General features: G+C 35.8%; 1 protein-coding gene across 1 annotated transcript; it reads left to right on the top strand.

The window, feature by feature from the left end:
* Positions 1-12,195: 12,195 nt before the first annotated feature.
* Positions 12,196-13,410, top strand: LOC127437847 (pleckstrin homology-like domain family A member 2). The gene is made up of 2 exons (XM_051693064.1): positions 12,196-12,765; positions 13,072-13,410. The coding sequence occupies exon 1, from the start codon at positions 12,227-12,229 to the stop codon at positions 12,740-12,742; it is 516 nt and encodes a 171-aa protein (XP_051549024.1). The 5' UTR covers positions 12,196-12,226; the 3' UTR covers positions 12,743-12,765; positions 13,072-13,410.
* Positions 13,411-16,678: the final 3,268 nt, after the last annotated feature.

Below are 16,678 nucleotides of genomic sequence, written 5' to 3'. Positions count from 1 at the left end.
AACTTGGCAACACAAATACATACCACGTGATATCCGCCCTCTCGTGAAGCTTACTGGAAGCGATGATTTAGGATAAAAAAGTACTTAAATATTTATCTTTTTTCGTACCAAAAGCAATCGTATCACTTTAGAAGACAATAATTTAACTGCTGGAGTCATATCAGTGACGTTTATGCTGACTGTCTGTGAGATTTGGAGCTTCAAAAATCTTATCACCATCCAGGATCAGAATCAGAATTAGCTTTATTACAAGGAATTTTCTTGGTGACAGAAGCTTTCAGTGCACAAACAATACAACAACAAGACAGAGATTTTAAAAAAATTGCATAAAAATAAAGAGCGAATAGAAATATAAGTATATATAGAAATACACAATAAGACAAAAATATACATATAGTATGTACAAATACAAATCTGTTATATACAGTGCAAAGGAATGCAATGCAGAAGAGGTAGGATATGTTATATAATATAACTGAATTTGCTGTGTATTGCAAACAATTATAGTATTGTTTTAACTGTTCATGAGATAGATAGCCTGAGGGAAAAAACTGTTCTTGTGCCTGACGGATCTGGTGCTCAGAGCTCTGTAGCATCGGCCAGAAGGCAACAGTTCAAAAAGGTAGTGGGCTGGGTGAGTGGGGTCCAGAGTGATTTTATCAGCCCTTTTCCTCATTCTGGAAGTGTATAGTTCTTGAAGGGAGGGCAGGGGGCAACCAATAATCCTCTCAGCAGTCCAAACTGTCTTTTGTAGTCTTCTGATATCCGATTTCATAGCTGAACCAAACCAGACAGTTATTGAAGTGCAGAGGACAGACTCAATGACTGCTGAGTAGAACTGTATCAGCAGAGCCTGTGGCAGGTTGAACTTCCTCAACTGGCGAAGGAAGTACAACCTCTGCTGGGCCTTTTTCACAGTCCACTTGCATTTTAAGGACCTGCTGAGATATTTTTCTATTTTTCTTCAAATCTGTTCTGGTGAAGAAAGAAAGTCATACACCCATGGGATATCATAAGGGAGAGTAAATAATGAGAGATTTTTTATTTTTGGGTGAACTATCCCTTTAAGGAATTATACAGATCAGGCAGCAGCACAAATACACCTACAAAATCTGTACTGAGCGCGATTTGCTCTTGCATTTCCAATTTTGCTGGCCGGTTCTGAGAGAGGATATTGCGAAGGATGCAGCAGACCACCAGGACCTGGCTCACTCTGCTGGGTCTGTACAGCATCGCTCTACTACTGTGATCCAGACACCTGACTCATTTCTTTAACATGCCAAAAGTGTTTACACTGCACAACTGGATATGTGCCAAGTTATAATGCTCTTCTCCATCATTTGATTATTATTTTATGAATTACTGCTGACATTAATGATAGAAAATGAACACAATCATCTTTTTTATATAAAATTAATTTTACCACCTGCATTCATGTGGCAGTAATAGTGCAATGTAAATTGTGCCGGGCAAACAGCACAGAGTTTTGAGAATAATGCGCAATCAATAATGAGCCGAATTTACATAGAAAGTTTTCATACATACACTATATTGCCAAAAGTATTCACTCATCTGCCTTTAGACGCATATGAACTTAAGTGACATCCCATTCTTAATCAATAGGGTTTAATATGACGTCGGCCCACCCTTTGCACTATAACAGCTTCAACTCTTCTGGGAAGGCTTTCCACAAGGTTTAGGAGTGTGTTTATGGGAATTTTTGACCATTCTTCCAGAAGCGCATTTGTGAGGTCAGACACTGATGTTGGATGAGAAGGCCTGGCTTGCAGTCTTCGCTCTAATTCATCCCAAAGGTGCTCTATCGGGTTGAGCTCAGGACTCTGTGCAGGCCAGTCAAGTTCTTCCACACCAAACTCGCTCATCCATGTCTTTATGGACCTTGCTTTGTGCACTGGTGCGCAGTCATGTTGGAACAGGAAGGGGCCATCCCCAAACTGTTCCCACAAAGTTGGGCGCATGGAATTGTCCAAAATCTCTTGGTATGCTGAAGCATTCAGAGTTCCTTTCACTGGAACTAAGGGGCCAAGCCCAGCTCCTGAAAAACACATGAAGGCCACATGAACTTTGGGGGTCTGTAGCGATTGACTCTGCGCACTATGCGCCTCAGCATCCGCTCTGTCATTTTACGTGGCTTACCACTTCGTGGCTGAGTTGCTGTCATTCCCAATCGCTTCCACTTTGTTATAATACCACTGACAGTTGACTGTGGAATATTTAGTAGCGAGGAAATTTCACGACTGGACTTGTTGCACAGGTGGCATCCTATCACAGTACCACGCTGGAATTCACTGAGCTCCTGAGAGCGGCCCATTCTTTCACAAATGCTTGTAGAAGCAGTCTGCATGCCTAGGTGCTTCATTTTATACACCTGTGGCCATGGAAGTGATTGGAACACCTGAATTCAATTATTTGGATGGGTGAGCGAATACTTTTGGCAATATAGTGTATGTGGCAAGGTCTCTGACTTTGTTGAGTTCTCTTGGAAGGAGGAAGCGGGAGCTGGGTGAACACTCCAATGTAAGTCTCTTTTATTTCTCACACTTTTCAGTCTCTCACACAAAACTCAAATACTGCTTTCAACAACAAACTGGATTGCCCTTTTTATCCCTCTCCACTCTCACTGCAAACACAAAACAGCTGTTAGAGGTGATTTCCCACAGGTGTCAATCTTTACCGTTCTGTCTCTCCCAGCCTCGCTCTCTGCAAATGTCGCTCAGCCACGCCCCCATCACCACAACATAATACTTTTTTGCAAGCAAGCAACATAAAATCGTAAATATATCTTTATATTACAATAGATGTTTTACAAGTGCCCAATTTTGCTACTCCCTGCGTCAGCTAAGCAACTGCCATTGAGATGAATGGGAATGCTAACGGTTAGCTCTCTCCAGGTATTGTATACCTCCTTGAACCAGCCCATGATCCTTTAGTCAGTCACCAATTAATGTCAGTTTAACCTTATTTGTGCAGTGTTTTAGCTCTTTGCTATTCTTGTATGTATGCATACAAAACATTTTTAATTGTGTTTGGACAAAAGTTTGGATTGTAAAAAATGAAACTGTTACGAAACAGATATACCTTTATAGGCATTAGCATATTTTTAGCATGTACTGCATAATAATTGAGGTACAAAATGTATGGCATGCTAATTATCAGAGGATGAAATTAAAATCTATGCAAGGTTCAAGTTTTACACATGCAGCAAACGGAGACACACCCACTTAAATCTTTTTGGGCATTATAAGCGTGTGAAAAGATGAATGAGCAGATTAGTAGGGAGGGTGTGGCAGACTTCCTCTTATTCATGCAAGCATGAGTCTTTGAGCAGAGATGAGGGCCTGAGAAACATTCGGTCGCAAACAGAGAATTTACCTTCCCTTTTTATTCTCCATTTTACATGCCAAGGAAAGTGTGCAGAGCAAATTTGTTCTTGGATAATTCAATAACAGTATTGTACATGCATGGACAGAGACTGTAGGCGGTAGTGTTAAAAGAGCTGGACTGGCAAAAGAAGGGTTGCAGTTTCGATCCAAGTTTTGTATGCATACATACAAGAATAGCAAAGAGCTAAAACACTGCACAAATAAGGTTAAACTGACATTAATTGGTGCTGAGATTTACAGTTTATCAACATTGCGCTGCTCTTCAAAAATTGCATGCAAGCTCAGGTTGCACCAGGATCTCTGTAACTGTTGGTCACAAAAATTATCTGAAAAGTGGCAAAAAAGATATAATGCCGTTTACATATCAGATGGGTTAAAACACTATTTTCAGATAAAGGTTTTCATCCTGGGCCGATGGTTAAGAGCAATAAGCCTTGAAAGGCTGTGCATTACAGTGGTAAATTATATGGTAATTTACTGCACATTTTCAATTATAAGAGAAGGAATTTTAAAGTCGAACAAATGACAGACTTCACCTTTATGAGGTGTTGTTTGTTAGGCACAACATGAAGTGGAGGATTTTATTATTATTACGTTAATAAAAAGTAACAGTTCATTATTGTAGGCTGTTTACGGTTGCCATACAACATTGCAACTTGGTGCATTAATATGCAGACATAGGTGTGCCTAGGTTGGATTTTACCTTGGCTTCCAATGTGGCTTATCCAGTCAGAATGGAGAGTTGGAACTATCCCTTTTTTAATTAGTGTTTTAAAATGTTAAAAATGAGTCAGACTTGTGAAAATCCATGCTGTAATAAAACCTGTCGGGTAGCTCATACATTAATATTGATTATGCAATGAACATTTTGACAATGGGTCTAACAAGAGCAAAGTAAATGCCCTATAACAAGTTAGACTGTTACACCTTTATCTTTAGTACCTTCTAAAATGTTGTAGTTTAGTTTTCGACTAAGCAAAGCTCTGTTTCAATATTAGTTTAGTGTAATGTTTTGTCAATGTTTTCCTGGATGATACAACGCTGACTTTACACTTTTAACAACTGCCATAGATGCAGCAACATGCAAACATTTTTATTCCAGGAATATTCCAGGTTAAGCTCAATTTATTTTATATATATATATATATATATATATATATATATATATATATATATATATATATATATATATATATATAAATTTTTTACACAATTCTTAAACGTAAATTTTTAGCATTAACTTTGTCCTTGTCTCTGGATGCCGAGATGATTGCATGAGATCATGCACCTGCATCTTTGCAAGACTCCAAGTTGGAAGTTAAAAATTCCAAATTGTAGAATTAAATGGAAAGCAGCAAAAGTGAGTAATATCTGGCTGGTCTTATGATCTCAACCTGGCAGCCACCATGAGTGGGGACCAAAACAGCCTTTTCAGGCCACTGATATGATTGGTATCTCTTGTGAAAATATATCATTTTGAACATATATTTCGAAAGGCTATTGATTTGTTTAGGTGTTAAACTTTTTGATGCTGGTTTTCTTGAATTTCTAAGCCTACCCAACGGCATATTTTTCTATATTTGCCTTTATATTAAGAGGTCTCAGGCTTTGTTACGGCAGTTGTACTCTTGACCTGTATGTGTCAGCACTTCTCATCCCCGCTGCATTGTTTCATAATGATTTCTCATGCCTCTGTTGGACGTTAGCTCCATTTGTTCTTTTTCCCACGATATGGTAGCACTTGTTCTGGCCTCGTCAGACCTGGCTTATCTGAACAATGCTTCAAATAACTGTGGGGACACATCACTGTACATTCCGGACAAGAGGGTAACATACGGTTATGAGTGTGGGGAAAGGGTTGAAACTTTTTTCTGGGAGATCAAGCTTGGAGATCAAGATGCCAAAAATAGGTCTCCCAAACAATTGGAAAGGACAGCTCTTGACAGAGACAGGGTTTTTGACAGGCATGGAATCAGCCTTGAGAACTGACAGGTAACAGCTGCAGTGATGTTATGGCACTGCAGTGGATAGACCTTTCACTGTAGCCTTGTGTCACCATAAACATAACTGTAGCATAACTGAGCCGGCCTACTCTCATTACATCCACCTTATTTGTCAATGTTTGTGGCAAATTATTTTCTTAACCAGAGGTCTTACAGGCATAAATTAAGATTATGGTTCCCTTACTAAAAAGTACATTGGCAATAAAATGGTACAGTGATGAATCAAATGGTAATACTATGGTAGTATTATACTGGATATTTTTGTGTTTAAATGTAATACATCCAAAGTCCTTCCAATGGTATTATCATAGTGTTTTGGTACTTCTAAGTGTTGGGCTTAGCAATTTTGACTTTCCACAAAACAATATTTTGCAACTACCAAACTTTCTGAAAATAATATAATAGTCAAAATAATATACAACATGAATTTATATTTTGGCAAGTATTAGCTGACAACTTTCAAATGCCATTTTCTTGAAGTAAAATTTTGCTTCTTAAATGATAGTGCTTTTCAGAGGGTTTTTTTTTAACATACAGTATTTATGATTTACATTTAATGTAGTTTATCATAGAAAGGGGACAAGGACAATATTTATACATAAAGCATTTCATTATTTGTTTTTAACTATTGTTATTTATTTGTTTTTTTAAATGTTTTTGTTTTTAAAAAACCTTTTGACAAAAAAAAAAAAAAAATAAAATAAAATAAAATACCAGCTACTGAGTTTTCATAATTTTTTAGAATATGCTAATTTAAATAAAAAAAAAAACATAACATAATGTTAAATAATTATGTTATTTATAAAATTATAAATAAAATTATATTTAATAAAATGGTGCCTTCTTTGCAAAAAAAAAAAAAGCCATAATAAAAAAGAATAATAATAAAAATAATTAAATAATTATAAATATAATATTTTTTAAAATAAATAAATAAAAACATATGCGGGTAAAGTCACAATATAAAATAAATATGTTTTCTGTTAATAAAATGTTTCACTTGTTGTAGCTTAAAAGCTTATTTATGAGATTTTATATTCTGCAGAACATAACATTTATTTATATATATATTTAAAAAGAAAACATTTAAGTATGATTTAACATCATGCGAATACTCCAACGCTCATTCCTACAGTTCTTATGTAGATACATTATGTAACAGTGGCTTGTTCTCTTATGGACAACTAAAGCTTTTTGTAAAGATATATTAGGTGGAGGTGGCTCAACCTGAAATGACTTGATTACAGTATGAATCACAGTTCATTGAAGTAATTCATACAAAGTGCAACCATAATAACGCAATGCGAGCTAGACTTGAACAGACTTGATTGGCTAACCAGATTCTATGTAAAAGTCCAACTGATTCTGCTGTGGTCCATGAGGCCACAAGAAATGGTGGGATAGTTCCTCTGTCCTTGTTTTGGAAACTGACGCAAAATCCAGTTGCTGGAACCTATTTCTTGTAACCAGTCTAAACTTCCTTTCTTGGATCATCCCACTCTTGTTTCCTCCCAAAGGAAACCTTGTTTTGACTTCCCACATATAATGAGGTCAATACCTGGAATTAAAATACGCCCACTGGCATCAATGTAGGATCTTGGAGGACAGAACTATGAGATTAGACAATAAACAAGGAAAACAGTCCACTACAAGTCTGCAAAAATATAAATTCTCCTGCAACTCAAATTGTCTTTTGCTGCCGTAGTCAAAATCTCAAAGATTTCTCAAACAAAACACTAAAGTTGAGAGTGGAGAACACCCAGCATGTGAATTTGGTGACAAGTCGAATATACTGCTGCTAAAATCGGTCTGTGCTTTCCAAAATTCTAACTACTGCCCCCAGTGGCTGAAGCTGGAAGTGTTATTGAGGTGAAATGTCCACAGGGTGGCACTAAAAGCGAGTTGTATTTTTAGTTGTAAATGATGTAATACAGTCAACAGAAATATTTCACTCCTACTGCTCTCAGTATTGTTTATATGAACATAATTACTTATTACATAACGTGTGTCTTGGAGTGAATGCGATTATCTATTTTCCATAGGGCCAAATCCCATGCCTCGGATGGTTTGAATTTATCAACCTGGTCTCATAGAATGAACGTTACTCTATATACATTTTTGCAAACTGACTTTTACGTGCCACTTTCTATATTTCGCTCCAATTTCGTGGTGAAATGTTCAATAGAGGTGCTTCAACAACTGTGTGGTTTAATCACTGTCACACAAATCACAAGTACAATTGCTGAATTTGATTGTATAAAGACGTATTTTTCACTCTATTACTCACCCTATGTTATGATATCAAAACACTTTTACTTTAACACATGATTTGAAAAATGAAATATTTTAACACTTGCATTACAGACCCACCTACATATACACACTTATTCCTATGTCTTCAGCTTCCTTGATAACTCACCTGATAGAGTGTTGTATCTTGGGCTCTACGGCTGTAATTTGAATCAAGCCAAAGATGCACGAAAATTAAAGTGGCATAGAAGTGAAACAAAATTACTTGGTTGCTTCAGTTAATGTGTTTTATTTTTTTCTTTGTTCTTTGCATTTTAAAACATTATCAGATAGGGTAAGGTGTTGGTTAAGGGTAGGGATTTCCTTTTTTGTTAAATACTCATTTATCTTTTCGGACACTATTGGTTAGGTTTAGGGTAAAGTTTTAGGTTAGTGAGGTACGTTTAAATTATTAAAACCTCCATCTAAAATTCACCTTAAAAACCTTGTTTGATTACAAGATCATTTCGCTCCGTTTTGGCGCCCCCCGCTGGACATTTCACTTGAAAACGTCAGCCAAACGTGCAATGAAGCGCATAATTTCTGTTTTGCAAAAACTTTGCAATGCTCATGTAAATTTCATGAGACCAGGCTGGAATTTATGTAAATACACTTCCGTTCAAAAGTTTGGGGTCACTTGCCTGAAATGTTTCTCATGATCTTAAAAATCTTTTGATCTGAAGGCGTATGCTTAAATGTTTGAAATTAGTTTTGTAGACAAAAATATAATTGTGCCACCATATTAATTTAATTACAAAACTAAAATTGTATTTAAAAAATATATATATATATTTTTTTAAATGGATGACTTGGACCGAATAATTAAGAAAATTAGCCACTAAGTGCCCAGCATATAGATGGGAACTCCTTCAATACTGTTTAAAAAGTATCCCAGGGTGATACCTCAAGAAGTTGGTTGAGAAAATACCAAGTGTACATGTCTGCAAAATCTAGGCAAAGTGTGGCCACTTTGAAGATGCTAAAATATAACACAGTTTTGATTTATTTTGGATTTTTTTAGTCACAACATATTTCCCATATTTCCATTTCTATTATTTCATAGTTGTGATGACTTTACTATTATTCTAAAATGTGAAAAAAATTAAAAATAAAGAATGAGTAAGTGACCCTAAACTTTTGAACAGTAGTGTATGTCTGATGGTAGACGGTGCTTGACAGTAATTCAGCAGAATGGTGTCGATTTCAGGGTACATGAACATTCAGAAGCAGCATGTCAATTAACTGTGTGATCATGTTGGGGTTAGGAGTTGCTTGCCTCAGATCAGTGTACGTAAGTGACCTCTGGCCAGAGCTAGAATGAGGTGGCAAAATCCCAGCACTCCTTGTAAGGCAGGACTCCTCCCTTTGTAATCAACTGTGAGTCACAGTTCAGAGATGCCACTGTCTCTGAGCTGTTCTCCCTGATGATGCTGCATACACACAGACACACCCTGGTAACCATAATACATCCCACATTTTAACTGGGAGAGGAGTGGAAATGAAAGGAAAAGGTAAAATGGTACATAAAATGACATTTGAAAGCACTTTATTATACTTTCAGCAAAGGGGCCGAAGTCCTTTTTACCAGTTTGGGATTTTAGAATTGCTGTTTTGAATTGCTGTGTTCACAACACACATTGTTTCAAAGCAGCTTTACAGAAAATAATGCATTAACAAAAAATGAAACTGTAATATCTAAAACGTCTTAGTCATCATTGTTTAGTTTGATTAAATATGATTGCAACTTGTGTATAAAAATTAAATAATTAAATTTTTAAATAATGATTGTATTGAGAAACCCTGTAAGCAAGCTGAAGGAACACAAAACTCCATAAGATGTTGGTTGATGGAGAAAAATAACCTTGGGAGAAACCAGGCTCACGGTGGGGGCCAGTTCCCCTCTTGCTAACATCATGAATATAATGCAAATATTAGTTATTTGTGTGCAGTGCAAGTCATGGTTTAAAATGATTAAACTAAGTGTTAAGGGTCAGTGTTTAAACAAAGATTTTGTATGAACTGTAAGATTAATGACTAATGTCTTTGAAGTTTATCCTGGATTAACTGCAGAAGTTCACATAGATGCATTGTCCTTTGTTAGTTGGCCGATGAAGGCTTTTGTTGGTAATTGGGGGTGGGGTGGGGGAGAGCTATAGGGAGCAGCAGTACCAGTCAGTAATATTATTACTGAAGATGAATAATACCAAAAAATTACCATGTATTCAGATGGTCCCTTACCAAGTCCTTCACAGTTTTAGCAATTCATGCTTTTTGAGTTAGTAATAATAAAATGTGTGTATCTTTTCTTATATTCTGAGAACTTTACTGATCCATGACTATATATAATTATTTTTATTATTTATCTACTTTATCTTATTTATGTATACATCTGTGTTTATTTACATGTATTTAATTTTTTTTTATTTACTTATTTTAATTTTTTTCCCTTCACCTGTGCTTCTTGCCTTTATGTCTCAGTGATTGTATTAATACATTGATCTGTGTAATTTGTACATCTTATTGAACATTTATACACGTGTGCGTGTATATATATATATATATATATATATATATATATATATATATATATATATATATATATATATATATATATATATGGCTCCAATGGCTCCACAGTTTTAGCACATTGTGTGGGCTTTTCAGACGGTCCCTTACCCACCATATGAAAAACTTTCCAACCTACCTTCAAGAGAGGATCAGGGATTGCCATATTCTTTATAATAAATCAGGATATGAAGCAATAATTACACCCACACAAAGTTAGTATAGAGTGGATGTAGAACCAATAAAAGAACTGAAATCTTTTGACTCATTCTTCATTGCCTCATTATAGAAATCAAGTCATTCTGTCGCTTATAAAAAATTAAGCTTCCAAATTAGTGTAGTATATTATTGATGATCAATATACTATCTATCTATCTATCTATCTATCTATCTATCTATCTATATGTCTGTCTGTCTGTCATATCTATCTATCTATCTATCTATCTATCTATCTATCTATCTATTTGTCTGTCTGTCTGTCTGTCTATCTATCTATCTATCTATCTATCTATTTGTCTGTCTATCTATCTATTTGTCTGTCTGTCTGTCTATCTATCTATCTATCTATCTATCTATCTATCTATCTATCTATTTGTCTGTCTGTCTGTCTGTCTGTCATATCTATCTATCTATCTATCTATCTATCTATCTATCTATCTATCTATCTATCTATCTATCTATTTGTCTGTCTGTCTGTCATATCTATCTATCTATCTATCTATCTATCTATCTATCTATCTATCTATCTATCTATCTATCTATCTATCTATCTATCTATCTATCTATTTGTCTGTCTGTCTATCTATCTATCTATCTATTTGTCTGTCTGTCTGTCTGTCATATCTATCTATCTATCTATCTATCTATCTATCTATCTATCTATCTATCTATCTATCTATCTATCTATCTATCTATTTGTCTGTCTGTCTGTCATATCTATCTATCTATCTATCTATTTGTCTGTCTGTCTGTCTGTCATATCTATCTATCTATCTATCTATCTATCTATCTATCTATCTATCTATCTATCTATTTGTCTGTCTGTCTGTCTGTCATATCTATCTATCTATCTATCTATCTATCTATCTATCTATCTATCTATCTATCTATCTATCTATCTATCTATTTGTCTGTCTGTCTGTCATATCTATCTATCTATCTATCTATTTGTCTGTCTGTCTGTCTGTCATATCTATCTATCTATCTATCTATCTATCTATCTATCTATCTATCTATCTATCTATCTATCTATTTGTCTGTCTGTCTGTCTGTCATATCTATCTATCTATCTATCTATCTATTTGTCTGTCTGTCTGTCATATCTATCTATCTATCTATCTATTTGTCTGTCTGTCTGTCTGTCATATCTATCTATCTATCTATCTATCTATCTATCTATCTATCTATCTATCTATCTATTTGTCTGTCTGTCTGTCTGTCATATCTATCTATCTATCTATCTATCTATCTATCTATCTATCTATCTATCTATCTACATCCACCTGGTCCAATTCATCAATGAATTGAACATAATATTTAAATGTTCGTTTTGTAAAGAAATGGGCACATAGATTTGCATACACATTTTTAAGAATATGAGAAACAAAAATTCAGTCAAGTGTGTCCAAACTTTTAAATGGAATATTATATTATATTATTATATCTACAATAAATAAAGAATAATTAAGCTGTTGAAATCATAAAGTCATTAAGTTTATAATATCTAAATTTTACAGAAAACAATTATATTGTATGCGAATCCCAAATGTACTATTGTGTTATGTCGGCGACATAAAGTTTGCGCTCTTCATCCTCCACGGATCCAGTGCCAGAATTCCGCCTACTCGCCTCCATTGATTACTCATGCAACAGTTGATGTGACGTCAGGTTGGCCGAGCGACACCGGTGTCTTTATAAACTCTGCCTTTGCTACGAGTCCTTTCACATCGGTCTGGATTTGCACGCATGAAGAAGTGCAGTATCGGTCGGAGACTTCAAAAGAGATTATACGAAGCTCTCGGACATTCGTATTCTTGTCTTTTCGCACATAAACCTACTGTTGCCAAAAACATGACGGGGTCTGATATCTCCCAGATCCTGAAAGAGGGAGAGCTGGAGAAGAGGAGCGAAAATCTTCTCCAGTTCTGGAAAAGGAAGACCTGCGTTCTCACCACGGACAGCTTGAACATCTACGCCGATAATCAGAAGAAAACCAAGAGCAAGGAGCTCAAGCTTCAGTCCATTAAGAAGGTCGACTGTGTCGAACGCACCGGCAAGTTCGTCTACTTCACCATTGTAACGACAGACAATAAGGAGATTGACTTTCGGTGCTCGGGCGAGGAGAACTGCTGGAATGCCGTGATCACAATGGCTCTGATTGACTTCCAGAACAGAAAAGCCATTCAGGACTTTAAAACCCGACAGGATTCAGAGAACACGTCTCTGGGACAGCAGGAAAGATGCCAAGCCAGAGCACCATGAGATGTTGATCCAAGCCATATATGGTGAGATATTACTTATAATCTGCAAACATGTGAATTATGTCATTTATATATTTATCACCTATATTCTAAATTAAGCATAACCAATATATGATATGGTTATGAATACATAATTAACATGAATATCATCTGACATAATTAACTCATTTCTTGTTTGACATGACCACCTACTGTGTATTTAAATATTTGATTTGTATATAGGTTAGCAATGGCATAGAGGCTATGTACAGATTAATAATGGAATATAGGCTAGTCATGGTGGTATAGGAGAAAAGTCACTTATTCAGTTTTCTCTTCTGACTTGCTTAGAGATACATAGAATTGAATCTTGAAGCTTCGACCAAAGCGAAGACAATGTCGACATGTCTGAAAGGAGCCCATGTGCTCGGGAAAAGGACAATCTTTGAGCTGGTCCATGAAGGTCTTTGGAAACCTGACATTTCAACAAGCCAAACCCAACACTCAAGACTGAATTCTTGAACTTTATTAACAGCCTCCATATGGCTTGATATGAGGCGTTGGATATGTACTACATGTAAATGTGTCTATTTATTTTTTTTTCCAAAGGAATGCTGCAAATACCAATGTTGTATTAAGTTATTTCAATATGTATTCAATATTTATTTAAATAAATTTTCATGAAACTCAGCTTTTATTTGACTGATTGTCATCATTTGAAATATTTGACAATGTCCTCATAAAAAAACTGTTTATAAGTAGTTTGGAAAACAGCACCCTTTTTTTTTTTTTGCAGTGGTCATACAATCATTATTAAACAATTTATGACATAGCTATGCATTTTGGATATGTATTCTGAAGGAAAGCCAGACATTTCTTCAGGGATTGGAAAGTCCCCTCTTGTGGAAGTGACTCCATTCAAATAAGTGGCATCATTGTGTGTTAGATAAATAGCTCAATAGACCTGTTGTGTGGCATTTCAAAACACTTGTATTGCAAGAATGCCACACCCACTGCCTGAAACATGTTTAAAGAAGCTCATTATACTGGAACATTTCAATCTATTATGTTTTAAAAGATAAGACGAGAGCTGAACAATGATCCTTCGGATCCCTTTGATTGGTTTTATTGAGGCTATAATCTTCAGATATGTCCTTGTGAACAGGCATAGGCGTAAAGGAGATTATTAAACATGTGATCCACCCGAAGCACAATAAACGGCGCCACCTTATCAACTGGGGATCCAATAAGTCATATGATTACAGGAAGGCAATCAATCAAGATTGTGTCATTTGTGTCAACATTAATATTTCGATATTTAATCAAATTGCCAACAGCTGGAATTATATTACATTGTTGTGTGCTAAAACATAGTGAAACATGACTAAAATGGCTCAGATTAGAAATATAGGGGTTTAAGAAATGGAGTTTGGAGTACATATGTGGTCCTTTGCCTTATTAGTCAAGGTAAGTGCATGTGTCGGAAGTAGAAGCGAGAAAACTAAACCTCTCTCTGGTATTACACAGCTTTACAGATTACCTTTGAAGCTGTATTTAGCTACAATGCAGATCAAAGGTACACACTGATCTAAGGAGCAGTACCAATGCCCCTTTGAGTCAAGAAATATGTCTCACTAATTTACCCCCTCAGCTATGGGATCATGACAGATTTGGCGGCTCAGTTTTGGTTTGTATTATCTTATCGGCCCTGGAGATCTGGATATATCCAGATATGTGGATGACATTTATAACTAGCACATGTCATAGCTATTTACAGTGCCCTATCCTCTTTTTGAGGTTTATTGTTTATGAGTCATTTATGGAAAATTATGGTGAAACAGTATTACTGATGTAACACAGATAACGAAGATCTATTCTTACAAATTATATACAGTACCAGCCAAACGTTTGGACAGACGTGACTGAATTTTTGTTTTTTGAATGTTTTTTAAGATCTTGGAAAAGCTTAATGCTTGAATTTTTGAAGTCTAGTTTTATTTGTATAGCACTTTCACAATGGACATAATTTAAAAGCAGCTTTACAGAACATCATACTGTGATGTCTTCAGTGTCTTTAGTGTCTTAAAGTGAAACAGCTTCATTGAAAAGTTCATTGAAAAGTACAGTATGTCCTATCGTTTTTGTCTTTAAGACCCCAGTGAGCAAGCCAAAGGGTGACTGTGGCAAGGAACAAAAGCTCCATTAGATGCCAGTTAGTTACTTGAGAAAAACTCTTTTGGAGAAACCAGACTTAGCTGAGGGAGCCAGTTCACCTCTAGCTGTATTTTTAGACAAATATTATTTGTGCCTATGGATGAATTTATTTATAAAACTCAAATAAAAATAAAATGTTTTAATGTTTTATTTTTTGTTTGTTTTTTATTGGATATGTTGGACCCAATAGTAAAGAAAAAGCACTCAAAAAGCTGCCAGCATGTATGGAAACTGCTTTAAAATGTTTTTAAAAGCATTCAAGGATGCTTCAAGGTGGATACTTTGAAGCGTGGCCAGGTTCAGCCCCAAAGATAAAAATGCCCCTCCAAAGATCGCATCTTGGTGCCGGTCCTGCTTTGAGGAAATGAGAATATTAAATTTATTTAAATTAAAAAAAAGTAGTTTTGCTTTCTTTAATATTTTTGGTCCCTACATAATAATTCATACTTCAATTTGTGTTGCTCCATAGTTTTGATGATTCTGAATTCTAAAGAATGAGTAGGTGTGTCCAAAACTTTGACTGGTAGCCTTAAGTCATTATACAGATATGAATTAGCTTATAGATTTTTATTTTTATTTTATTTTTTTACATAGTGGCTTTTTTTCATGACTATGCTAAATCTTGCCTATATCATCATCAGCATGGACATCACCTGACTTGAAATTACTAAGGATCATTTAATGAAATATTGTATGCTACTTAAGTAAATATATAATATATTGGCAGCCAAAAGTTTGGAATAATGTACAGATTTTGCTCTTATGGAATTGGTACTTTTATTTACCAAAGTGGCATTCAACTGATCACAATATATAGTCAGGACATTAATAACGTGAAACATTACTATTAAAATTTGAAAAAAATGTTCAGAACTTCTTAAACTACTTCAAAGATTTCCCATCAAAAAATCCTCCATGTGCAGCAATGACAGCTTTGCAGATCCTTGGCATTCTAGCTGTCAGTTTGTCCAGATACTCAGGTGACATTTCACCCCATGCTTCCTGTAGCACTTGCCATAGATGTGGCTGTCCTGTCGGGCACTTCTCATGCACCTTATAGTCTAGCTGATCCTAGAAACACTCTTTTCCAATTATCTGTTGTCCAATGTCTGTGTTGCTTTGCCCACTCTAACCTTTTCTTTTTGTTTTTCTTTCAAAAGTGTCTTTCTCTTTACAATTCTTCCCATAAGGCCTGCACCCTTGAGTCTTCTCTTTACTGTTGTACATGAAACTGGTGTTGAGCAGGTAGATTTCAATGAAGCTGTCAGCTGAGGACATGTGAGGCATCTATTTCTCAAACTAGAGACTCTGATGTTCTTATCCTCTTGTTCCCTATCTGTCACTCACTCGACGTTGTGTCGATGTAGTGACACTAGGGGTCACACTTGGGAGCCCCAAACACCTCTGCTTTTTTTTAAAAAGGCCAATGGGAATTGGTGAGTGGAATTTGCATGCCACTCCCCCGGACATATGGTATAAAAGGAGCTGGTATGCAACCACTCATTCAGATTTTCTCTTCAGAGCCAAGCGGTTGTATTCAGTGCACTGAATTCAATTTCCCTCCAAAGACGCACCTCAAAACTGCTGGATTTACGGCGCATTTCAGTGGCTTCTCCCCCTCTGCACCCGTGGAGTGCAGAGAACGCCCCTGGTGCTTCGGCAGAGCGAAAAAAGAGAGTATATCCTAAAAGAGTATATTTTCATTCACAAAAAGAGCGGCACACACGGAACGTCTTTTTAAAGA

This window comes from Myxocyprinus asiaticus, chromosome 48, assembly GCF_019703515.2.
Source record: "Myxocyprinus asiaticus isolate MX2 ecotype Aquarium Trade chromosome 48, UBuf_Myxa_2, whole genome shotgun sequence".
Lineage (NCBI taxonomy): Eukaryota > Metazoa > Chordata > Actinopteri > Cypriniformes > Catostomidae > Myxocyprinus > Myxocyprinus asiaticus.
Note: the sequence above shows the minus strand (reverse complement) of the source record. Positions and strands in the feature narration are given on the sequence as shown.